The sequence below is a fragment of the Petromyzon marinus genome, chromosome 39, assembly GCF_048934315.1.
Source record: "Petromyzon marinus isolate PM22_M1 ecotype Great Lakes invasive population chromosome 39, UKy_Petmar_22M1.pri1.0, whole genome shotgun sequence".
NCBI lineage: Eukaryota > Metazoa > Chordata > Hyperoartia > Petromyzontiformes > Petromyzontidae > Petromyzon > Petromyzon marinus.
Genome location: NC_133705.1, coordinates 11013628 through 11041480, shown reverse-complemented (window position 1 = coordinate 11041480; position 27853 = coordinate 11013628). Strand labels below are relative to the sequence as shown.

General features: G+C 54.4%; 1 protein-coding gene across 2 annotated transcripts; it reads right to left on the bottom strand.

Annotated features, from left to right (window-relative positions):
- Positions 1-5786: 5786 nt before the first annotated feature.
- Positions 5787-27853, bottom strand: AP2M1 (adaptor related protein complex 2 subunit mu 1). Of its 2 annotated transcripts, none has more exons than XM_032968286.2 (11): positions 27713-27853; positions 25602-25722; positions 21588-21853; positions 21340-21422; positions 19609-19744; positions 18841-18985; positions 16605-16724; positions 16025-16160; positions 9873-9970; positions 7749-7860; positions 5787-6032 (listed from the first exon to the last, which is right to left on the bottom strand). In XM_032968286.2, exons 2-11 carry the CDS (start codon positions 25673-25675, stop codon positions 5898-5900), a joined length of 1305 nt encoding a protein of 434 aa, XP_032824177.1. In that variant the 5' UTR covers positions 25676-25722; positions 27713-27853; the 3' UTR covers positions 5787-5897. The 2 variants fall into 2 exon arrangements, with proteins under 2 accessions (XP_032824177.1, XP_032824176.1); XM_032968285.2 differs by having other exon boundaries at positions 27700-27852.

The following is a 27853-nucleotide window of genomic DNA, read 5'->3' as shown; positions in this document are numbered from 1 at the left end:
CATCACGCGAGGCGTTGGGATGCGTCTCGACGCGACCCACCACGCACGCTTGAGTCTTTGTTGAGCCTGCGTACGCATCTCACGGGTGACGGCGGACTGTGCTTTACCTCTCTATATGATACGTTCTTTATTTATAACGCGATTTTTTTTCCACACCGCGGTGTTCTGCAGGATCGCAGCTACCGTGTTAGAGGACAACTGCCTCTATGTGTGTGCTGAACTTCTTTCGCACCGTACGTAGCCAACCGTACTAATCGGAGGTGCGGGGGAAGGACAACAAAACGTAAACACAACAAGCAGGTCGAAAGAAATGAGTTTTGCCAATCTAGACGATGCTTTAAACGGCGCGCAGCTCAAAGTGGCTTCCCAATATCGGAAGAGCGTTCCAGACGGCCAGCAGAAGCGCACCCGAAAGCGTCGTGCGATATGGTTGTGGGCGCCGTCTTTGTTCGATGGCCGAGCAGCCAAAAGCCGCCGCCGCCGCCGCTGCTGCTGTTGCTGCGAGAATGAGCGCACTTGGCGTGATGGTGGGGGTCATGCTCCTTGACGAGAACAGCAGGCGATGTCTTGTACGGCTCGTTTCTGGCAAGCACGTTGTTGTGTCCGATGGATTTGTTCGTCAACCGGAAGTAGATCTCGGCAAGGTAAGGTAAGTTACCCTTTCTTTAGTAACTGTACTGCAAGTGAAAGTCGTCCTACCAAATAACTCTCCTCTGTCTCTCTCTCTCTCTCGTCTCTCTTACACCAGCCACGATTAAATGCAATTAAAAAATTTGATTACTTTATATTAAATTTAAATAATAAAAATATAGAAAGGTATTTTGTATTAATCATTTTTATATGAATACAGTATTTTGGTTTGTGGAACGAATCATCTGAGTTTCCATTATTTCTTATTGGGAAATTCGCTTTGATATTCGAGTGCTTTGGATTCGAGCACGTTTCCGGAACGAATTATGCTCGGAATCCAATGTTTCACTGTACAGGGAAATTGAATATGCGGGTCCATACGCCATACAGCCGTTTCAATACGGGCAAAAAATATCGATTTGTTGCGTTTATTCCTTGTGATGGGACTTTGTAGGATGAAAGTTGAGATTTATAAGGGCACGGGGTGACCAATAAGGTCTCAATTGGTCTGTAATTAGGTAGTGCACTGGTAAGGGGTTGACCGGGTATGGAAGCGCAGTGCATACTTGTCAACCCATATTGTTTACCACGTATTCTAGTACAGGGAAATTGAGCTTTCGTGCGTACAGCCGTTTCAATACGGACAGAACATGTCTTTGTTTGTGTTTCTCCTTTGTGATGGGACTTTGTAGGATGAAAGTTGAGACATTTCGCCAGTGACTACAACAACAATCAGCATCGTCAGGCGATTGCCAAAATTGTGAAAACGCCTTCCGGTTTCGTCTGTTCAATTAATCGCCTCATTACCCGTGAAGAGGCGATGGGATGGACGGAGACCTCAGGGTAGGTGGTGAGATGTTAACTACCTCGCCTGGTGTACAGGTGGTGGTGGATTCTATCCCGACCCCTGCTGTATATTTGGAGTTTGCGTGTTCACTCTCCCCGTGGAGATGTTAACCACCTCGCCTGGTATACAGGAGGTGGTGGATTCTATCCCGACCCCTGCTGTATATTTGGAGTTTGCGTGTTCACTCTCCCCGTGGAGATGTTAACCACCTCGCCTGGTGTACAGGAGGTGGTGGATTCTATCCCGACCGACGCCTGCTGCTGCTGCTGTATAATTGGAGTTTGCGCGTCTCTCTTTCTCCCCGTGGAGATGTTAACTACCTCGCCTGGTGTACAGGAGGTGGTGGATTCTATCCCGACCCCTGCTGTATATTTGGAGTTTGCGTGTTCACTCTCCCCGTGGAGATGTTAACCACCTCGCCTGGTGTACACGAGGTGGTGGATTCTATTCCGACCGACGCCTGCTGCTGCTGTATAATTGGAGTTTGCGCGTCTCTCTTTCTCCCCGTGGAGATGTTAACTACCTCGCCTGGTGTACAGGAGGTGGTGGATACTATCCCGACCCCTGCTGCATATTTGGAGTTTGCGTGTTTACTCTCCCCGTGGTCGCGTGGATTTTTTTCTCGGTGTCTTCCCCTCCACGTGCGTTTGCAGCAGTGGTTCTTAACCTGGGGTGCATCGGGCACACCCCGGGGGTGCGAGGTGCCCTTTCTGGGAGTGCGGGACATGGCACGTTAAGTACAACTACTTTGTTTCATGAAACCGATGTATTAACATTTTTATATTTTTTACGATTGAGAACGCAAGGGGCGCAAGGCTGCAGTAATAACACCTTCATTACTAAGAATCACCGGTTTGGAGTATTTTTTTATCCACATGATTAGCCACTTCGCTGAGCTACCATTTGTGATATCCAAGTCTCTTCTGAAAAAAGCTATACAGCTCAGTGGGGCCTTATCTGGTAAAATAAAAACAAAATTGTTTGCGGGGGGGGGGGGGTCATAGTAACCACCCCCCCCCCCCAAAGTTTTCATGGCAGTACCAAGCGCAGCACAAGAGTGAGCAGCATCACCCAAGTGATAGGCAATCGCATATAACGCCGACCACCGGGAAGGAAGCATCCACCTCGTGATCACACCATTACACACGTGCGCGTGTCCCCCTCGGGCGGCTACGCATCATCCGGTCCGTCCCTGGGCACCGCTCCACCACAAAGCTCCATCATGAACGAGAAAAAGGGCCACAAAATCCATCCATCTGTGGGTACTGCAGAAGACGCGTGCACCACGTGTGGTGTTCAAACGTCGGAAAAGACTCGCGCTGGGCAGTCTCCGGAGGGGGATGCGTCGAGGCAGCGGCGGCGGCGGCGTTTTTGGTGCTTGCTAGCGGCCTCTCTACTCGGGACGAACTCGCCGCTCCTGCGAGCGGGGCGGGACGTGGGAGGTTTGAGATTTATTGAAGCCATAGCCAACGAAGAGCGCGAGGGGTGGGGTGGAGTGTCACATCAACAGCGTGGGATTCGCGGGGGAGATGTATGACGGGGGGCGCTTGTGTGTCAGTGTGTCTCGACTCGTGTGCCGTTCTGGCCTTCATAGGTGCTCGCCAACAGCACTTGGCCCCAAGTCTTAAGGCTATACGGGGATCTTTGTCTTGGCCTCAAATGAGTACCTGGTGAGGTGTTTAAGCATCGTCGCTGGGGAGACAAAGGCGGCCTGGCGCGGTGCTGGCCACCCAACCGCTCGTGTGCCGTTCCGGCCTTCATAGGTGCTACTCGCTAACAGCACTTGGCTCCAAGAGTCTGTTAAAGGCTACACGGGGGACCTTTGTCTCGGGCGTGGTGCTGGCCAGCCACCCCCCCCCCACCCCCCCTCGTGTTAGGGGTCACGTCGCACGGGGGGGGGGGGAGGGATGCTGCCATCGCCGCAGGTGAAGCCCACTTCGTTGAGCTCTCATTTGCGGTGGCCAGGTCGCTTGTGAAAACGCGCCACAACACAGCTCAGTGCGGCCTCACCTACTAAAAGGTAATAATGAAAAACAACGAGGCGATTGCACGCGCCCGCAACGCCCGCCGCCTTGCTCTCCGCGGCCACGTCAAACGGAGCGTGCCCGTGGGGTTATCTTTTTTGGAATTTCAATTCTTGCCGGCGGCCGTCATCATCGGCCACGTGGTGCACCACGGGCCTCCCTGGTACGAAGTTAAACTACACCTGTTTTTATTTTACCGGGTAAGGCACTGCTGAGCTGCACGACTCTTTTGCAGAAGCCACCTGGCTATCGCAAACGAAGTAAAAGCTTACCGTCGTGTTGATATTTACAGCCAGTAGTCAAACACTCTGAAGGTGTGATGATGATGTTGATTCTCAACGTGGAGGAAAATAACCCGGTAGAACCGGAAAAAAATCCATACGACCACGGGGGGAGACAGAGAGAGACGTGCAAACTCCAAATATACAGCAGCAGGCGACGTCAGGGTCGGGATCGAACTCACGACCTCCAACCCCCCCCCCGCCCCACGGCGTGGTTCTGTAGAGCGGTGTGTGGGGGGAGGTTGCGAGCCACGAGGGTGGTTGTGGCGGCGATGTTACGGCAACGTTTCCACTGAGGGGGACACTGTCGGGTGGCGGGGTGACGAGGAGTCTGGGTTGGTAGCGCTGTGACCACACCTCTCACACACGTGTGCGTGCGTGCGTGTGCGTGCGTGCTGAACTTCTTTCCCACCGCACGTAGCCAACCGAACCAAGAGACACGCACACCCTCCCCCGCGGAATGCCACACGCTCGCAATCAACATCACTGCTCTCTCCCTGCTCAGTCGCCTCCGACTACTTTATTCAGGAGACGCGAGGCCGTGCTTGTGGAGATTACTGATCGAGGTTAACAGTGCGCAATTACAGCGATAATCATCACTCAAGAGGAGCACGGGTGGGGGAGCTCATAACCACGAATGGCAGGAGGTCTAATCAGGGTTAACGCAACCACGTCGTCGGCGTCATCATCGTCATCGTCGTCGTCGTCACCATCATAATCCCAGGGCGAGTAGACCGAGCGACACTTTGCGAGGCCGTGCCGACCCGGTGCTTGGGAAAACTCGACCGCAGTCATCGTTCTACGCAGGCGACTGTCACACAACGCCACCACCGCCACAAAAACAAGGCGACTGGGTGAGAGCACGAGCCACATGGCGCGTCCCTTCGCGTGGTCTCCCCTGCCTGCGAGGGGGGGCCCCTTCCGTCGCCCACGCTCCTCACCCCCCCGCGGGGGGGGGGGGGGTGGTGGGTCGCACAAACCGGGACGCATCTCTCAGGCAGCCGAGGCCGGGCGAGCGTGCGAGGAGTCGGCGCGGCGCCCGCAGAGCTTCGCTCGTCTGCTCGCGCGTCTGTCCATCGAAGCCGTTCGTCCCTCGTGTCTATTCGTCCGCCCGTTCGACCGTCTGTCCGTCCGTCGGTCGGTCACCATGGACCACGCCGCGCCTACGGCGCCAATCCACGACACACACACACGTAGACACACGTAGACACGCGTAGACGACACGACGCACGAATAGCCAGCAAGGTGGGGGTGGAGGGGGGGGCGAGGTGGCCTAACCGAGAGGGCACCGCAACACGGACAGAGCGGTGACGGCAAGCGCCGGGAGGGGCGGACGTTCACCGGGCCGCGGTGAGGAGCTCGCCCGCACCGGTGGGGCGGGGGGCGGTGAAGGGAAGGTTGGGAGAGGGGGGGGGGGGTTATTATGGGTCAATCGTTCGCCCCGTTTTGCTTCCGTAAGGACAGCACAGTAGGAAAATACGCAACGGGTGGAACGCGACGCGCCCGATTCAATCGGCACGTCGCGAGCGTACGAATCGACCGCAGCTCGCGAGCGAGCCAATGAATCGAGAACATCGGTGTGTCTGGATTCGCGCTCCTTAACGACAAATACTCCACTAATTTTCTTTTTTTAAACCACCCACCATCTAAAAAAAGTGATCCCAGCGAATCGATCTCCAAAAACGATCAGGCCTTGGCGGTTAACGGATCCTCTACCAATCCCTTTGCTAAGAACCATTCCCAGTGAAAGCGGACGCGGGGGGGCGGGGGGCGGGGGGTGGGGGGCGGGGGTGGGGGGCGTGCGGGGGAATCCTCCACGCAGCGCCGGCGACTCCACAAGCCGAGCGCCCGCGACGACACGGAGGGCGGCGGGGCGCAGACGACTAACGATTCGTGACGAACGGAGAAGGGGATCGCCCCATGACTCACGCTCACCGGGGAGGCAGGGGGTGAAATTACCGAGATGAAACATCCAGCCTACGGAATCACGTCACATAACCCCCCCCGCCCCGCCGCGCGTGGGTGGACCGGCCCGGCGCGGCGCGGCCCGTGCGGTTGTGGGACGGGCCGCGCCACGTGCGGTGGCGTGGCAGGGGGGCAAGTTGGAGTGGCCCGTCACGAGCGCGTCTCGTAGAGGCCGCTGCGGCCAATGTAGCGAACCCATTTGATGACGTCGTGGTCGCTGTAGTTCAGCTTGGGCTCGAACACCTTGAGGTAGCGTACCTTGAGGCCCGAGGGGGCGAAGGGGACCTGGGTGTGGGGGGGGTTGAGCGAAGGTACACAATGCAGACACACGCAGACACATGCACGCATAAATACATGTGAACACGTGCACGCACGAAGGAGCGCGCATTAACACGCGCGCGTGCATAAACACATGCGCGCAGACACAACAGCCGGCATTCACTAATAAGTGGCATGACGTCACCACGGCGCCTGTGCCAGGCCAAGTGCACTCCGGATGCCACGTGAAGTGTCGAAGACTGACAGGTCACGGGACAGACCCAGGTGGCATGGGTTGACCGACTGAGTTGACTGGCAGATGCACCACCTGTGCCAACAGCCGCCGGCGCTCCACCTGTTGTTGTGAGCGTCGCTACTCCGCCCCTCTGCTGCTGTTGGAGGGCGACTGCCTCCAACTGCCCAGTAGCGTCCTTCACGAGCCTCTTCAACAGAGGCCGATCCTGACGCTGCATGTTCCAGTCATCGGCAAGTCCACTCAGCTCCACATCCTCCTGTACCACATCAGTCCAGCTCTTCTCTAGCCTGTGCCATGCCTGTTTAGCCCCCTCGATCTGGCCAAACATGAACTGTTTTGGCATGCAGGCTACATGCCCCAGCCAACGCAGCCAAGCCTGTCCGGAGGAGCTCACTGATGGGACTATGTCCAGCTCCTTAAAATATTTGTGAGCACCTTACACAATCCAGCCTGGTTGAACCCAGGATGGGTCGGAGGCAGGCCAGTCTGAAGTTTAAAACCAGCACAAATCTTCCATTAGAGGGGTCCTCGTTTCGTAAGCATAAATAAGGAAGGTCGTGCCTGTGGCCAAGGAGACCCGGAGCTTCGTGTGGAGCGACAGACCAGGTAGCTCTGGCACAACCTGGAGTTGGTGATATGCACACTGCCCAGGTACGGAAACTTCTCCACTCTCTCCACAACTGCCCCTTCACTCATGGGGAGTGGAGGGAGGAGATAATTCGATGACGTAGAACACCCAGTCAGGTGCTTTGTTTTTGTGTGGATGATGGTAGCACACTCCAGGTTCAGCAGTAGCACATCCAACTCCTCAGAGTGGACAACAGTTACCAGATCATCTGCATATATAACATGGTTGACCAACAGTGAACCATCCCTTGACCGCACCCACTCATCGATCAGACTCCCACTGTGTATATACCAGGTGGAAATTCCACTGGTACGTCCATGGAAAGTTTCTCGAACTACGTGGTCAAAGAGGATGTTAATTTGCGTATGGGCCAGAGGACATCCCTGTCGCACCTCAAGGTGTACAGGGAATGGCCTGTTCACCATCATGAAGGTGATTGTCAACAGAGGGTCTGGCACTTCGAAATCACGAAGAATAACCCACAGCCATGACCTATTGATGGTACAATAGGCCTCGACCAGGTCAATAAAGTAGAGGTGTAGGCCCGGTTGAAATTCCCTACACCTCTGCTGTGGCAGGTGGACAGAGAATATGGCGTCTGTGCAGGACCACCCCGGCCTGAAACCACTTAGGGGCTTTGCAAGCCTCTCTCCTCAGCGTGCTGCCTGGCAAGGGGGAGATGTTGAATAATCCTTACCAGGACCTTTCCCGGCGTGCACACACACACGCGCGCACACGTGGTGCGCACACACACACACACGCATATCTAAGCAGGTACGCGAGTATGTTTCTATAGCCGTCACACTAGTTCTGCAATAGCCGCGTCGCCCTCTCCCCGTTGCCCTGGCTCTGGCTGTACCTCGAAGTTCATGGAGATGGGCGGCCGGGCCCACTTCTTCTTCTCGTTGGTGGGCAGCAGCTCGATCTCGGCGCTGATCTGGGACTCCTTCATGCCGGCCATGCGCTTCAGCCTGCAGCGCAACAACACCGGGGGATCGGCTCAAAGTCGCTGGCCGGCGCAGCGTTCCCGCGCTGCGGGCCCTTGGGTCTCGCAAGCACGGAGAGCGGGAAAGGGGCATGACTGTGGCCGTGATGACTCGGGGGCGGGGGGGGCGGGGGGGGGGCTTGGCTGGACGGCAGGCCAAGGAGCTTCCCCGCAGCGTTAACTCACGCTGCCGATGAAAATATACAGCAAAACCGTACGCCTTTTGGGGTCTTCTGGTCCAACACCAGTGGAGACTAGGCTCTAAGAAAAGCTGTCTCGGGTGTGGACTAATCAAATTCAAGGACAGTGCATATTATTATCAGAGTTGTCTTTTTTTGTTTGCATTTTGACTGCTTGTGTTGTGGTTATTGCAAACATGATGCCTTGAATAAAGGTGTCAGTTTTTGTGCCAGTTAAAAGGGTAAAACCTATTCCTATATCGTTTCTGGCAAAGGAGGTCTCATGTTTACTATAGTGTTGTGACCACGTGTATACTGTTTACTATAGTACTATAGTGTTGTGACCACGTGTATACTGATTACTACAGTACTATAGTGTTGTGGCCACGTGTATACTGTTTACTACAGTATAGTGCTGTGACCACGTGTATAGTTTACTACAATATTATAGTGTTGTGACCACGTGTATACTGTTTACTATAGTACTAGTGTTGTGACCACGTGTATACTGTTTACTACAGTACTAGTGTTGTGACCACGTGTATACTGTTTACTACAGTACTATAGTGTTGTGACCACGTGTATACTGTTTACTACAGTACTATAGTGTTGTGACCACGTGTATACTGTTTACACAGTACTATAGTGTTGTGACCACGTGTATACTGTTTACTACAGTACTATAGTGTTGTGACCACGTGTATACTGTTTACTACAGTACTATAGTGTTGTGACCACGTGTATACTGTTTACTACAGTACTATAGTGTTGTGACCACGTGTATACTGTTTACACAGTACTATAGTGTTGTGACCACGTGTATACTGTTTACTACAGTATAGTGCTGTGACCACGTGTGTGTGCGTAAAGCATTTTTTTTATTTTGTGTCCAAGTGTAGTGAGTGTTCTTTAGTAACTGTACTGAAACAATGGCCCCCTTCTCTCCTCTCTCTCTTGTCTCCTTCACACCAGCCACGATTACATTTAATTAATAAATTTGATTACTTTATATTAAATTTAAATGATAAAAATGTAAAAAGGTATTTTGTATGAATAATTTTTACATGAATATTTTTGGGTTGTGGAATGAACCATCCGAGTTTCCATGATTTCTTATGGGGAAAATTCGCTTTGATATACGAGTGCTTTGGATTACAAACACGTTTCCGGAACGAATTATGCTCGCAATCCAAGGTTTTACTGGAACGCCGCTCGCCCAAGGGCCCTAATGCATGTAAATACGAGATGGTGGTCCTTAGTAAATAATGTGACAAAACAGCCCTTAAAGAGCTGCATTCGGCTCACGAGCCGCAGGTTGCCGACCCCTGCGCTAGCCTGATGCAGAGTGAGACCTCCTCTGCCAAGCCCGGCCCGAGTTATGGGGCGCCACAGCGGCAAGATGTTAACCACCTCGCCCGGTACGCAGGAGGTCGTGGGTTCGATCCCGACCCTGACGCCTGCTGCTGCTGCTGCTGTACATTTGGAGTTTGCGGTGCCTCTCTCCCAGCGGTCGCGTGGATCTTTCCCCGGGGGTCCTCCGCTTTTTCCCTCAACAACGTCACGCTTTTGGAGAGCATTTGGCCGCTGCGAATGTCCACGCGACGGTGACAAGACTTCGTCGGGCGATCGTTTGTGACAGCAAGGTCGCTTCTGAAACAAAATAGCTAGGCGAGGGGGCCTTCCTCTACCCGGTGAAGTAAAAAAATAAAATCAGTTCACAGTTTCAGTTCCAACTCCTCCGCGCCCTCTCCGTAACCACCCCGTGACTCAGGCTTGAGAGAGAGAGAGGCGAGGAGCCCACGCGTGCGGCTGCACTCACTTCCACACGATGGCGTTCTCGCTCGCCTTGTACTTGGCCTTGCCCTTCATGCAGATCACCTGCACGCCGCTCGTGTTCAGAGGGGTGGGGATGCGAACCTGCGTGCGTTTGTTTGTTTGTGTGCGTGTCCGCAAGGCATCGCAGAGAGTGGGGGGGGGGGGGGGGTAGGGGCGATGACACGGTTAGTGGTTCTACAGTTTACCCTCTAGGCTCAAAGTGAGCACACCTACATACAAAAAAAAAGATCCCCCGTATAGCCTTAACAGACTGAAGGAGCAAGTGCTGTTAAGCGACCACCTATGAAGGCCAGCACGTCACACGAGGGGGTGGGTGGCCAGCACCAAAGTGGCGATGTTTAAACACCGCACCAGGTGCTCATTTGAGGCTGAGGGGACATAGGGGAGGCCTAGGACCGGCTCAGAAAATAGTCACTGGCCGCGAGAGGGAATCGAACTCTGGTCGCCGGGTTCGTAGCGCAGCGTGCTCACCGCAACGCCACCGCTCCCCACTCACGCACTCACCTACACACACTAACACTCACCCACTTAGCTACACACTCTCACACTCACCTACACACACTAACACTCACCCACTTAGCTACACACTCTCACACTCACCCACACACACTAACACTCACCCACTTAGCTACACACTCTCACACTCACCCACACACACTAACACTCACCCACTTAGCTACACACTCTCACACTCACCCACACACACTAACACTCACCCACTTAGCTACACACTCTCACACTCACCCACACACACTAACACTCACCCACTTAGCTACACACTCTCACACTCACCCACACACACTAACACTCACCCACTTAGCTACACACTCTCACACTCACCTACACACACTAACACTCACCCACTTAGCTACACACTCTCACACTCACCCACACACACTAACACTCAGCCACTTAGCTACACACTCTCACACTCACCCACACACACTAACACTCACCCACTTAGCTACACACTCCCACACTCACCCAGACACACTAACACTCACCCACTTAGCTACACACTCTCACACTCACCCAGACACACTAACACTCACCCACTTAGCTACACACTCCCACCCACTCACTCTCACACTCACCCACACACACACACTCACCCACTTAGCTACACACTCTCACACTCACCCAGACACACTAACACTCACCCACTTAGCTACACACTCTCACACTCACCCACACACACTAACACTCACCCACTTAGCTACACACTCTCACCCACTCACTCTCACACTCACCCACACACACTAACACTCACCCACTTAGCTACACACTCTCACCCACTTAGCTACACACTCTCACACTCACCCACACACACTAACACTCACCCACTCAGCTACACACTCTCACCCACTCACTCTCACACTCACCCACACACACTAACACTCACCCACTTAGCTACACACCCTCACACTCACCCACACACACAAACACTCACCCACTTAGCTACACACTCTCACCCACTCACTCTCACACTCACCCACACACACTAACACTCACCCACTTAGCTACACACTCTCACCCACTCACTCTCACACTCACCCACACACACACTAACACTCACCCACTTAGCTACACACTCTCACACTCACCCACACACACTAACACTCACCCACTTAGCTACACACTCTCACACTCACCCAGACACACTAACACTCACCCACTTAGCTACACACTCTCACACTCACCCACACACACTAACACTCACCCACTTAGCTACACACTCCCACCCACTCACTCTCACACTCACCCACACACACACACACTCACCCACTTAGCTACACACTCTCACACTCACCCACACAAACTAACACTCACCCACTTAGCTACACACTCTCACCCACTCACTCTCACACTCACCCACACACACTAACACTCACCCACTTAGCTACACACTCTCACACTCACCCAGACACACTAACACTCACCCACTTAGCTACACACTCTCACACTCACCCACACACACACTCACCCACTTAGCTAGACACTCTCACACTCACCCAGACACACTAACACTCACCCACTTAGCTACACACTCTCACACTCACCCACACACACTAACACTCACCCACTTAGCTACACACTCTCACACTCACCCACACACACTAACACTCACCCACTTAGCTACACACTCTCACACTCACCCACACACACTAACACTCACCCACTTAGCTACACACTCTCACACTCACCCAGACACACTAACACTCACCCACTTAGCTACACACTCTCACACTCACCCAGACACACTAACACTCACCCACTTAGCTACACACTCTCACACTCACCCACACACACTAACACTCACCCACTTAGCTACACACTCTCACACTCACCCACACACACTAACACTCACCCACTTAGCTACACACTATCACACTCACCCACACACACTAACACTCACCCACTTAGCTACACACTCTCACATTCACCCACACACACTAACACTCACCCACTTAGCTACACACTCTCACACTCACCCACACACACTAACACTCACCCACTTAGCTACACACTCTCACACTCACCCACACACACTAACACTCACCCACTTAGCTACACACTCTCACACTCACCCACACACACTAACACTCACCCACTTAGCTACACACTCTCACACTCACCCAGACACACTAACACTCACCCACTTAGCTACACACTCTCACACTCACCTACACACACTAACACTCACCCACTTAGCTACACACTCTCACACTCACCCACACACACTAACACTCACCCACTTAGCTACACACTCCCACCCACTCACCTACACACACTAACACTCACCCACTTAGCTACACACTCTCACACTCACCCACACACACTAACACTCACCCACTTAGCTACACACTCTCACACTCACCCACACACACTAACACTCACCCACTTAGCTACACACTCTCACACTCACCCACACACACTAACACTCACCCACTAAGCTACACACTCCCACCCACTCACTCTCACACTCACCCACACACACACTAACACTCACCCACTTAGCTACACACTCTCACACTCACCCACACACACTAACACTCACCCACTTAGCTACACACTCTCACACTCACCCACACACACTAACACTCACCCACTTAGCTACACACTCTCACACTCACCCACACACACTAACACTCACCCACTTAGCTACACACTCTCACACCCACACACACTAACACTCACCCACTTAGCTACACACTCTCACAGTCACCCACACACACCAACACTCACCCACTTAGCTACACACTCTCACACTCACCCACACACACTAACACTCACCCACTTAGCTACACACTCTCACACCTACACACACTAACACTCACCCACTTAGCTACACACTCTCACACTCACCCACACACACTAACACTCAGCCACTTAGCTACACACTCTCACACTCACCCACACACACTAACACTCACCCACTTAGCTACACACTCCCACACTCACCCAGACACACTAACACTCACCCACTTAGCTACACACTCTCACACTCACCCAGACACACTAACACTCACCCACTTAGCTACACACTCCCACCCACTCACTCTCACACTCACCCACACACACACACTCACCCACTTAGCTACACACTCTCACACTCACCCAGACACACTAACACTCACCCACTTAGCTACACACTCTCACACTCACCCACACACACTAACACTCACCCACTTAGCTACACACTCTCACCCACTCACTCTCACACTCACCCACACACACTAACACTCACCCACTTAGCTACACACTCTCACCCACTTAGCTACACACTCTCACACTCACCCACACACACTAACACTCACCCACTCAGCTACACACTCTCACCCACTCACTCTCACACTCACCCACACACACTAACACTCACCCACTTAGCTACACACCCTCACACTCACCCACACACACAAACACTCACCCACTTAGCTACACACTCTCACCCACTCACTCTCACACTCACCCACACACACTAACACTCACCCACTTAGCTACACACTCTCACCCACTCACTCTCACACTCACCCACACACACACTAACACTCACCCACTTAGCTACACACTCTCACACTCACCTACACACACTAACACTCACCCACTTAGCTACACACTCTCACACCCACACACACTAACACTCACCCACTTAGCTACACACTCTCACACCCACACACACTAACACTCACCCACTTAGCTACACACTCTCACAGTCACCCACACACACCAACACTCACCCACTTAGCTACACACTCTCACACTCACCTACACACACTAACACTCACCCACTTAGCTACACACTCTCACACTCACCCACACACACTAACACTCACCCACTTAGCTACACACTCTCACACTCACCTACACACACTAACACTCACCCACTTAGCTACACACTCTCACACTCACCCACACACACTAACACTCAGCCACTTAGCTACACACTCTCACACTCACCCACACACACTAACACTCACCCACTTAGCTACACACTCCCACACTCACCCAGACACACTAACACTCACCCACTTAGCTACACACTCTCACACTCACCCAGACACACTAACACTCACCCACTTAGCTACACACTCCCACCCACTCACTCTCACACTCACCCACACACACACACTCACCCACTTAGCTACACACTCTCACACTCACCCAGACACACTAACACTCACCCACTTAGCTACACACTCTCACACTCACCCACACACACTAACACTCACCCACTTAGCTACACACTCTCACCCACTCACTCTCACACTCACCCACACACACTAACACTCACCCACTTAGCTACACACTCTCACCCACTTAGCTACACACTCTCACACTCACCCACACACACTAACACTCACCCACTCAGCTACACACTCTCACCCACTCACTCTCACACTCACCCACACACACTAACACTCACCCACTTAGCTACACACCCTCACACTCACCCACACACACAAACACTCACCCACTTAGCTACACACTCTCACCCACTCACTCTCACACTCACCCACACACACTAACACTCACCCACTTAGCTACACACTCTCACCCACTCACTCTCACACTCACCCACACACACACTAACACTCACCCACTTAGCTACACACTCTCACACTCACCCACACACACTAACACTCACCCACTTAGCTACACACTCTCACACTCACCCAGACACACTAACACTCACCCACTTAGCTACACACTCTCACACTCACCCACACACACTAACACTCACCCACTTAGCTACACACTCCCACCCACTCACTCTCACACTCACCCACACACACACACACTCACCCACTTAGCTACACACTCTCACACTCACCCACACAAACTAACACTCACCCACTTAGCTACACACTCTCACCCACTCACTCTCACACTCACCCACACACACTAACACTCACCCACTTAGCTACACACTCTCACACTCACCCAGACACACTAACACTCACCCACTTAGCTACACACTCTCACACTCACCCACACACACACTCACCCACTTAGCTAGACACTCTCACACTCACCCAGACACACTAACACTCACCCACTTAGCTACACACTCTCACACTCACCCACACACACTAACACTCACCCACTCAGCTACACACTCTCACCCACTCACTCTCACACTCACCCAGACACACTAACACTCACCCACTTAGCTACACACTCTCACACTCACCCACACACACACACTCACCCACTTAGCTACACACTCTCACCCACTCACTCTCACACTCACCCACACACACACACTCACCCACTTAGCTACACACTCTCACACTCACCCAGACACACTAACACTCACCCACTTAGCTACACACTCTCACACTCACCCACACACACTAACACTCACCCACTCAGCTACACACTCTCACCCACTCACTCTCACACTCACCCAGACACACTAACACTCACCCACTTAGCTACACACTCTCACACTCACCCACACACACACACTCACCCACTTAGCTACACACTCTCACCCACTCACTCTCACACTCACCCACACACACACACTCACCCACTTAGCTACACACTCTCACGCACTCACTCTCACACACCTACCCACCCACCCACCGCCGCCCTCACGCCCCCCTCCCCCACGTGAGCGCGAGCACTCGCCTCTATCTTCTGGGCGAGCAGCGAGGGCTTGAAGTTGGACTTGATGACGACCTTCACCTCCAGTTTGGTGCGCCCGACCTCACGCACGAGCGGAATGACGCGGAACGGCAGGATGATGTCCTTGGTCGTGCGGTACCTGCAGCACGACGCAGGCGCGACACGCCCTGACTCATCGGCCGTCGCCGCACATGCGTACCATCGGCTGTAGCCACGCACACCGGCTGTAGATGCATCAGCTGTGTGTGTGTGTGTGGGGCTGTAGCTGTGCACGTGCGAGCTGTGCACCAGCTGTAACCACGTGTTCTGGGTGCATCATCATCAGCTGTAGCTGTGTCAGCCGTGTGTATGAGCTGCAGCTGTGTGCATGGCCTGTAGCCGTGTGTACGAGCTGTAGCCGTGTATGTACGGTAGCCGTGTGTATGGGCTGTAACCGTGTGTATGGGCTGTAGCTGCATGGGCTGTAACCATGTGTATGGGCGGTAGCTGTATGGCTTGTAGCTGTGTGCATGGGCTGCAGTTCTATGGGCTGGAGCTGCAGCTCTGTGGGCTGTAGCGGTGTGCCCCAGGCCGGCGCCCTCACCTCATGAGCTCGAACTCCCCGTCGGGAGGGATGAAGCTGATGCTCCGCTCCGACTCGAACTTGCTGAGGCGCACGCACTGGTGGAACGTGCAGTCGTCGATCGCGATCGACTGCTTGCCACTGCCAGGGGGTGGCAAACAAGACACGGATTAATCTCGATGTGAAGCTTTCGTGACTGCAGGAATCCACACTCTTTGGTTCTTTCGGTAAGGTCATCACGTGGGTAGAAAATTAAATTAAATCAGCAGCAGGACCACGCTTCCCTAACCTGATGACGGACGCTTGTGTTGCGCCCGAAACGTCGTGATTTATTTTATTTTATACCTACGTGATGGCTTTACCGAAAGAACCAAGAGTAAAGACACGGATTACCCCCTTCAAATACAGCCTCAACAGATTGACAAAGGGGCGCTGCGTTGGCTAGGAGATGTTGACGACCTCGCCTTGTACACAGGAGGACGACGGTTCGATCCCGACCCTGACGCCTGCTGTATATTTGGAATTTGCTTCGCGCTCTCTCTCCCCGTTTAGATGTTAACTACCTCGCCTGGTTTTCAAGAGGTCGTGGGTTTGATTCTGACCCTGAAGCCTGCTGTAATATTTGGAGTTCAGGCGTCTTTCTCTCTCCCCGTGGAGGCGTGAATTTTTCTCTGGGGTCCTCCGGTTTTTCCGTCCACATTTAGAAACGTCACACATTTAGAGCGGCGCTTCTTAACCCGAGGCGCATCACACACTCCCTGTCTTGGGGGTGCAAGACATGGCCAGATTTTTTTTGTTTAAAGCTAAATCGTCGAAACACAAATTAAGCACGGGAGCGCAAGTACAACTTACTTCGTTTCGTCAAGCCCCGTGTATTTATTAACATTGTACATTTGTTTAACGACTGAGAACCAACAGGGTGCAGTAAAGGTTAAGAACCACTGGTTGAGAGTATTTGGCTGATATAAATTTCCACATGATGCGCCAACTTCATTGGGCTATCATCTATGAGAGCCAGGTCGCTTCTGATAAAGAGCTATAGAAGTTCAGTGGACCTTACCTGGTAAAATAAAAATAGCTCAGTTCAATAGTTTGGTAATGATTGTTAGATTGTTGATGTTGTTATCATTAAGCTAGCCTACTCAAGAAAGCCTCACAGAGTCTCGGGAGTCTTTTCAAGAAGTGTTTTGCAGTCGGGGTGATGTCATTGCTGCTGCTGCTGCTGCTGTGTGTCATCCCAATTGAGTCACATGCAGGTGATTCGCCAGCACTGGGATGGCTTTTGGCCAAGACCAGTTGCACTGTCTATGGGAGGAAACTGGAGAATCGGGAGGAAAGCCATTCATGCAGAACAAGGGGAGATCGCACAATCGCCAATCAGAGAGGCACCAGAGCGAGGAATCGAAGCCCATGGCACACATTAGGAGGAGGAGGTGTCGTGAGGCATCGGCCAGCCGCCTTTGTCTCCCGAGTCGGGTTAAGGGGAGGGCGCGGGACCGGTTCGGATAGTCACCCAGCGGCGTAGGTGACCCTGAGCGGGAATGGAACTCTGGTCGCCGCGTTGGTCGCGCAGGAGTGCAACACGCACGCATGCACAATACACACGCACGCACGGACGCACAACACCTGCACGACGCACGACACACATACACAAAAAACAACAAAGATCCCCCGTATAGCATCAACAGACTGTAGGGGCAAGTGCTGTTAGCGAGCACCTATGAAGGCCGGAACGGTACACGAGGGGGTGGGTGGCCAGCACCACGCCCGACCGCCTTTGTCTCCCTAGTGGCGATATTTACACACCACACCAGGTACTCATTTGAGGCTGAGTCGACCTAGGGGAGGCCCGGGACCGGTTCAGATGATCGTCACTGGTGTTGGCCGTGAGCGGGAATCGAACCCGGGTCGCCAGGTTCATAGCGCAGCGCGCTAACCGCTACACTACCGCTCCCCACACACACACACGCACGCACGACACACACGTGCACGACACACACGTGCACGACACACACGTGCACGACACAACGCACGGTCACGTGTTGTTTTAGCCGAGGCCATCCACTCGGGACAGCTCTGTTTTAACCACGGAGCCGGGCGCGTAGACCGTGGCCGCGCGCTTCGGTTTAACCGTGCGTGCGGCCGACACCCTGGCTGCGAGCGGTGGCGGCTGAGCGTCTCTCGGACGCGGCCATCATGAAGACCCCCCCCCCCCCCACAACCTCTCCCACACCCCACTCCTTCCCCGCTGACTCACGTCTTGCAGGCCGTCTCGTCGGTGGGGCCCTTGCTCTGCTTGTCGATGACGATCTTGTCGTTCATGCCGAACTTGCACTCGGGCATCCCGCTCAGATAGCTCTTCATGACCACGCGGCCCGACACGTGGGCACTCAGCACCTGACCTGTCAGGGTCACGGAGGTCACGGGGGTCACGGGGGTCGCAGGCGGGGGGGGGGGGGAGGGTGACGCAAAGACCGTCGCGCGTCAGCAGACATTTCCACGCGATCCCACTGTCGCCCGGCGTGCAACGGACGGGGCTCGTGTCCGTGTCTCAGTCCACGGCAGTCCCCCACCCCCCCCCCCACCCCCCGCCCCCCTCCGCCGCGGTGCTGCACGCAGCAGCCCTCGCGAAGAGGGGGATTCGTCTGGCGCAAGCCCCTCCCCCCTCCACACCGCTCGGCACCCGCTCGACGTCTTACAGATGCCATCCAGTGTGTTCACCGGCACGCCCTGTGCTGTTTTTTTTTTTTAAAATATCTTTCTCATCGCCTACGACGACCACGTCGTCACGTGGGTTTAAAAAAAAATATATATATATAATTTACAAACAGAGGCAACTCCACGCGCCTCACCGGCCGCCTCTCGCCAACAACCAAACACTAACCCCGACCGTGCGGCAAACTTCCCGACGTTGGGAGCGAGCGCTGGCGTGAAGGTCGGCCTAGCGCCAACGCCGGCATCGGGGGGGGGGGGGGGGGGGGGTGGGGGTGGGGGGGGGGAGTGGCGGCGCGCACGGCTGTGCCACCTTGGGGCGACATGAGCAGGTTGACGCTCTCGAGCACGTCCAGGAAGAGCTCGTTGCGCCGGTATTTGATGCCCTCGCGCCGCCACCCAATCTGCCCAGTCACCTGGCTCGTGATCTGAGACTGCTCCTCCTTCGTCTGTGGTGGGTGGGGGGGGGGGAGTGGTGGGGTCAGGGGTCAGGGTTAAACAGACAGCAGCCCACCGCACCCCCACCTTGACAGAGAGCACCACCAACTAACAGCCTACGGGCATCCCAGTGTGGGCATTACCACAGCCCTAGGACTCGGGTATGCAGGAGAGCCGCACTGCCTGGGTACGAGAAATGGAGACGCGTGGATGTGTTGCCTAACAAGGACCTCATTAGAGGTCCGTCTGTCCGGATGCCTGGCTTTGACCTCCCAAGGCGTCGGTAGTTTGTTCGAGTTAACTTTTGTCTCTGCAGATTTAATTGATATACTCTTGCTTCCGTTTCAGCAGTGCCAGGAGGGAGCGATGTGTGGGAGGGAGTGGTGTCAGGAGGGAGTGGTGATGGGAGGGAGTGGTGATGGGAGTGGTGTCAGGAGGGAGTGGTGATGGGAGGGAGTGGTGTCAGGAGGGAGTGGTGATGGGAGGGAGTGGTGTCAGGAGGGAGTGGTGATGGGAGGGAGTGGTGTCAGGAGGGAGTGGTGATGGGAGGGAGTGGTGTCAGGAGGGAGTGGTGATGGGAGGGAGTGGTGTCAGGAGGGAGTGGTGATGGGAGGGAGTGGTGATGGCAGGGAGTGGTGTCAGGAGGGAGTGGTGATGGGAGGGAGTGGTGATGGGAGGGAGTGGTGATGGGAGGAAGTGGTGATGGAAGGGAGCGGTGTCAGGAGGGAGCAGTGTCAGGAGGGAGTGGTGATAGCAGAGAGTAGTGCGGTGATGCCGGCAGGCGTGGCAGCTGGGAAAGAGGGATGAATGAGAGCACAAGAAGCCGGGAGACTCGTCAAGTACCTGGTGCTGAGGTCAAGAGGTCACAGGGCAAGTGGTTAGTCCAAAATCCAAAGAGTCAGAGCAGGCACGGAGGGAGAAGAGTATACGCAGAGGGGAGACACAAAACACACACACTCACAGACAGAAAAACACACACACACTCACAGACAGAAAAACACACACACACTCACAGACAGAAAAACACACACACACTCACAGACAGAAAAACACACACACACTCACAGACAGAAAAACACACACACACTCACAGACAGAAAAACACACACACACTCACAGACAGAAAAACACACACACACTCACAGATAGGAACACGCACACATGCACACACACTCAGATAGGAACACGCACAAATGTGAACACGCACTCACAGACATACACTTATTCATAGACAAGCACACACATGGATGTGCACGCACGTGCGGGGAGACACACACACACACTTGTCAGTAAGCTATAGAACTTAGCAGTGACAGCAGGCAGGGTCAAGTACCCTGTTATAATCACTACTTAACTCACTCATTACCATAGTAATTGCCATGGTACAAATACAAGCAGAAGTATGTCAGGTGTGGGTGGAGTGGGGGAGTCTGGGTGGAGTGAGGGAGTCTGGGTTTAGAGGGGGTGTGTGTTGGGAGGGAGTGTGTGGAGAGGGAGTGTGTGGAGAGAGTGCATGTGTTGAGAGGGGGGTGGGTGTGTGAAGAAAGAGTGGAGTGGAGTGGGGGGGGGGGTTTGGAATGTGGATAGAGCAGGGGCAGCGACTTACCTGAGACTTCACTCCCTGCTGTGTGATGAATGTTTTCAGAGTCCCCGTCTCAGAGTTCTGAGGGTAGCCAAAGTCGAGAATCTCTGCGGGGCGAGGAAGCGCAAACACACGCACAGCCTTCATGAGCCACGATCGATCCGCTGCCGGACGCAAGGCCTCCCCCCCCCCCGGGGCCGCCACCCAACTGTTTAAAAATCGCGGACACTCTTCACGCCGTTTAAATCAACCTCGCGCGATCCGGGTCTCACCGTCCAGCAGCTCGTAGATGAGCACGAAGTTGTTCTTGATGTTCTCCTCGGAGATCTTCCCGAAGTAGGAGGCCATGACCTCGCAGAGCTTGAGCAGGAACTCGAACACCATGGCGGCGTTGACATTCTGGCGCGTGACGGCGGCCAGCCACACGTTGGAGCGCTTCACGTGGAAGAAGCTCGTCCGCGCGATGTTGGTGACGGGCGAGCGGACCTGCTGCCTCGCGTGGATGACGTTCACGCGGAACGCGTCCACCGCATTCCGCCTTGCCGGGGGGGAGGGGGTGGGAGCGGAGGAGGAGGGGTGACAGGGAGGGGAGGGCGGTGACGCGTACTCGCACACGCGCTCGCCAACTCCGATGCCCCCCCAAGGCAAAAAAGATCTCCCCCCCTCCTGGAGCATTTTTTAATAAACTGTTGGGGGCGAGTGCTGTTAGCGAGCAGCACCTGTGAAGGCCGGCACGGCACGTGAAGGGAGGTGGGTGGCCAGCAGCACGCCCGGCAGCCTTTGTCTACCCAGCGGTGATGTTTTTACACACCGCGCCAAGTACTCATTTGAGGCGGAGTCAACCTCGGGGTGGCCTAGGACCGGTTCAGAAAATCGTCACTGGTGTTGGCTGTGAGCGGGAATCGAACCCGGGTCGCCGGGTTCGTAGTGAGGCGCGCTAACCGCTACACTACCGCTACCCCCACACACAGACGCACAATACACACACACTCGCTTTCTAGCTCATACACTCACTCCTGCACTCACCTCTTCCCTAACACTCTCGCTCACTCTAAATAAAATAAAAATATTTACCGGGCAAAACCCACTGAGCTATGGAGTTCTTTTTCAGAAGCGACCTGGCCACAAATGATAGCACAACGAGGTGGCTCATCACGTGGACATTTATATCACCAAAATACCCCAAACGTGTGCCGATTCTAAATGTGGAGGGGAAAACCGGAGGACCCCGGTGAAAAATCCACACGATCACGGGGAGAACATCCAAGCTCCAAATATACAGCAGGCATCAGGGTTCGGCTCAAGCCCGGCCCAGAGCCGCGCCAATCAAAATCAAACTCCGCCCACTGTTGCAAAGATATGCAAATACTCTACTGTAGGGGCGATCGCGTAGATTTCGGGTTAACCGGAGCAACATATTTTGTTCGGTTTAAGCACGTGACTTGTAATAAACATGTCCAAGAATAACAATGTATCACTCTTTTTAGATTACTAATTTGGGATTAAGGTAAAATCCACGAGTAATAAATTTCACGTCAAAATCTCACGCAGATGATGGAGAGTCTACTGTACTTTTTTTACGTTATTGCCACAATAATAGTGGTGGCAGTGCCGGATTATCCTCGTAGCAAAAGTAGATACATATGCTACGGGCCCCGTTTCAAGCGACCCGCGCTAAATGCTTTCAAGCTATAAATTCCGGTTCAGTGATTCTGCACTTGCTCTATTACTATAGTCCTATACTGCCTTCAACTTTTATGAACGACTGGGTGTTTAAGGTTAGCGATTTGTCGTATTATCTGGCTGTATAGCAAATGAAAAGATACAATTACTTCACTGTGCAAAACATTTTTTTTGTGTTTTAATATTTATGTTTTTTTATATTTATGGCCCCTTTATCACGTATGCTCCAGGCACCGCACTAGTTTAATCCGGCACTGAGTAGCGACAGGCAGGAATGCATCTGGAGAGCGGGCAGGAGAGGAGGAGGATATGGCGAGCAAGAAGCATGGTGAGAGACACACAGCTGTCAACTCCTTATCAGTGCCCCTACCTTATTACAGACCAATTCAGACCTTAATGGTCACCCCCGTGCCCTTACGAAGCTCAAAGTTCATCCTACAAAGTCCCGTCACAATGAAGAAACAGAAACAAAATAGACAAAACAAAAAGTTTTGCCCGCATTGAAACGGCTGTACGCCGTATGGACCCAAAACACGAAATTTCCCTGTACAAAAATACAGGTAAACCGTATGGGTTGACAAGTATGGAGCCACAGAGAGAGAGAGAGGGAGGGGAATTGGGAGGAGATGGAGGAGAGTTGAGAGGGCAGAGATGCGAGAGAACCCGGGTTGACAGGAGAGGCAATGTGAGGAGAGGCAGGAGAAGGGTTGTGAGAAGCGGAGAGTTAGGAGAGACATGGGTGCGAGTCAATAGAGGCGAGAGTGAAGTGTGGAGTGAGTGCAGTTGGGAGGAAAGTCAAGAGAGATGAGGTAGAGTGGGAGAAGGGAGCACTGCCAGACGCAGCCCACACGAATGGACTCCCGCAGTGCCAATGCAGGAAACAGGAGGCGTGTTGCCATGACAACTGACCATTGCAACACAAAGCCGGGAAAAGGGGGGCGGGAGCGGGAGGAGACGCCATCTCCGTGAGCTGCGGTGCTGCTGACTCTGCTCAGCTGTGACAGCCCAGCAGATTCTGGGGGTTGTTTGTGTGGGAAAACGACGGGAAGCCGGCAAAAACCCTGCCGCAACCATCAGCTGTTTCTGCATCAACGAGCACTGAAGCTGGCGACTCAAGTTTGACGAATTCCGGTCACGGCTAACATCAGTGGTGAGCAATTTCTGAATTGATCCAGCGCCGTGCCCTTCAACAACAAGAGGCACCGCGCGGCACGCTGAAGAATGGTCAAACAACCCGGTGGGGCCAGGAGACGTCAACCACCTCTCACCGGCATACGGGAGGTCATGGGTTCCATCTCGACGTTTAGATTTCCACTTCACTTCGCTAAATTCAAGCAATGGCACGAAACGTTTTTAAATTCCAGTAAGACCCCCGCTCTGCGCGGGGTTCTGGATTTCCGCAGTTCTGCATACTCGCGAGTCACTAAATGCCTACCAATTCCTTATTCGCCAGGCTCCAGGATCCGCGAGGGTACGTCACTGTGTGCCAGACCACCGACAGCGGGGAGGTGCGAGGACACAACGGTGTCACGTATGAAAGCGTCTGCTGCAAAGATTAGGCACAGACCCCCGTCGGTTGCCCGTTTAGTCAAGTCTCTGCTAATATGATAACAGCTGTGCGGGCATTGTTACCAAACATCCCTGCGTCTCCCGAGGAATCATCCTCCCGAATTCTTCACCACCACCAAAACCCTCCATCGTCATAAATAATACACATCGTTATTCACGTATCGCAGCCATTGCTATTAAACATTTACCATTTCACTACCTATGTTCACTTGTACCAGGAACGTAACCCCATCCTTCCCATCGGAACAAGGTTTTCCACGCTCGCCAACTCCGCATTCGCGAGTGCTTTCAAGAACGTAACCATCTCCCACCCACCCGCGGATCGAGAGAGGGTCTACTGAAACAGCTTGTACCGCCACGTGATCATCTATAGGAGGGTAACACGTGGGAAACTCCAGCCCCTGGGTGAGGGTCACTCGAAGGGACCTCTATAGGGCAGGGTTGATGCACTGCTTACGGGCAAAAATTCCAATCAAGACGCTCTGCCTTTTCTTTGGTTTTTCCGTTAAAGTCACGTAGGTAAAATAAAAGAAAACAATTAAATCACGACGTTTCGGAGGCAACACAAGCTTCCGTCTTCAGGTGGAACAGTCACAGCAAGATCGCTGCATCAAGACGGAAGCTTGTGTTGCCTCCGAAACGTCGTGATTTAATTGTTTTCTTTTATTTTATTTTACCTACGCGACTTTACCGAAAAAACCAAAGAGTATGAATCCTTGCAGTCACGAAAGCTTCAAATCTAGAACGCTCTGCCTAGTCAATTGGGAACAACACGACAACAACAGCAAAAAGGTGTCACTGTTGCTGTGTCACAGCTATCTAGAGTGCGTGAAGGGAGGCAGGGAGGGGAGGGAGGGATGAAGGGGGTGAGATAGAGGAGGGGGAGGGAGAAGAGATACAGAGGGATGGATGTGAAGTGAAATTATCGTGAATTCTAACCCTGGCCACAACCCAAGCCCTAGGAGGGAGGGCAGAGAGTAGGTAGGGATACAGAGGGAGGGGATGGATGTGAAGTGAAATCATCCCCAACTCACCCGATGTCATCTCGGTACACGCGGGAGATGAGCACCTCTCCCTTGTGGTTGTAGATGAAGAGGCCCCCAATCATCTTGGCTGATTACAGGGGGCTCCTCATCCACGCGAAGCAAACACCTCCTGCAAACACGGTGTGGGGGGGGGGGGTGTAATTGTTGTGGTTGGATGTGGATGAGTGGTTTGGTGGTTGTGGGGGGTGTGGGGCGGAGGGAGAAGGGGGCACCCTGCTTGACCAAGTCTCCTAATGTCGCCTGCAAAGCCGCTGCCGACGAAGTCGACTTGACGCAAATGGGGTTGGATAGGACCCGGGTCAGGATTGCTACCAAGCGGACATTAATTCTCAATCAACCTGGGTCTATCGAAACTGTCTTAGGTGCAGTATACAGGACCGCACTAGCGTTTCAACGCGATGTCACAAATACAACAAAAATTATTCCTTCCAACCGAACACCACATAGCGGGTAACCTCGTTAGCTGAGGAGGCCTGGTGAGTAGAGAGGGGACCTGGTGAGTAGAGAGGGGACCTGGTGAGTAGAGAGGGGACCTGGTGAGTAGAGAGGGGACCTGGCGAGTAGCGAGGGGACCTGGTGAGTAGAGAGGGGACCTGGTGAGTAGAGAGGGGACCTGGTGAGTAGAGAGGAGACCTGGTGAGTAGAGAGGGGACCTGGTGAGTAGAGAGGAGACCTGGTGAGTAGAGAGGAGACCTGGTGATTAGAGAGGGGGCCTGGTGAGTAGAGAGGGGACCTGGTGAGTAGAGAGGGGACCTGGTGAGTAGAGAGGGGACCTGGTGAGTAGAGAGGGGACCTGGTGAGTAGAGAGGGGACCTGGTGAGTAGAGAGGGGACCTGGTGAGTAGAGAGGGGACCTGGTGAGTAGAGAGGCGACCTGGTGAGTAGAGAGGCGACCTGGTGAGTAGAGAGGGGACCTGGTGAGTAGAGAGGGGACCTGGTGAGTAGAGAGGGGACCTGGTGAGTAGAGAGGGGACCTGGTGAGTAGAGAGGGGACCTGGTGAGAGGGGACCTGGTGAGTAGGGAGGGGACCTGGTGAATAGAGAGGGGACCTGGTGAGTAGAGGGGGGACCTGGTGAGTAGAGGGGGGACCTGGTGAGTAGAGGGGGGACCTGGTGAGTAGAGAGGGGGCCTGGTGAGTAGAGAGGGGACCTGGTGAGTAGAGGGGGGACCTGGTGAGTAGAGGGGGGACCTGGTGAGTAGAGAGGGGGCCTGGTGAGTAGAGAGGGGACCTGGTGAGTAGAGAGGGGACCTGGTGAGTAGAGAGGGGACCTGGTGAGTAGAGGGGTGACCTGGTGAGTAGAGAGGGGGGGGGACCTGGTCAGGAGAGGGGGGGGGGGACTTGGTCAGTAGAGGGGGGGGGGGACCTGGTCAGTAGAGGGGGGGGGGACCTGGTCAGTAGAGGGGGGGGGGGACCTGGTCAGTAGAGGGGGGGGGGGACCTGGTCAGTAGAGGGGGGGCCTGGTCAGTAGAGGGGGGGGGGACCTGGTCAGTAGAGGGGGGGGGACCTGGTCAGTAGAGGGGGGGGGGACCTGGTCAGTAGAGGGGGGGCCTGGTCAGTAGAGGGGGGGGGGGGACCTGGTCAGTAGAGGGGGGGGGGACCTGGTCAGTAGAGGGGGGGGCCTGGTCAGTAGAGGGGGGGGGGGACCTGGTCAGGAGAGGGGGGGGGGACTTGGTCAGTAGAGGGGGGGGGGGACCTGGTCAGAAGAGGGGGGGGGGACCTGGTCAGTAGAGGGGGGGGGGGGGGACCTGGTCAGTAGAGGGGGGGGGGACCTGGTCAGTAGAGGGGGGGGGGGGGGGGACCTGGTCAGTAGAGGGGGGGGGGGACCTGGTCAGTAGAGGGGGGGGCCCTGGTCAGTAGGGGGGGGGGACCTGGTCAGTAGAGGGGGGGGGACCTGGTCAGTAGAGGGGGGAGGGGGGACCTGGTCAGTAGAGGGGGGGGGGGGGACCCTGTCAGGAGGCCCGGGGAGAGGCCCCCCGGGCCTCCCGCGGCGGCCGCCATACTGGGCCCCGCCCGTCGCTCCCCGCGAGCGGCAACAGAAGGCGAGGGGAGAGAGACAAACAGAAACCTCCCGGCAGCCTGCACGCACCTCGGGCGCACACCTGAGGCTCGGGGCTAGGGAGCGAGCGGCGTAGGAGGAAGAGGAGTCGAGCGAGGCGGCGGCGGCGGCAGCAGCAGGAGGAGGACGAGGAGGAGGGGGACGAGGGGCGGGGGTGGACGCCGCTCTCGCCGCTTCCCTCAAC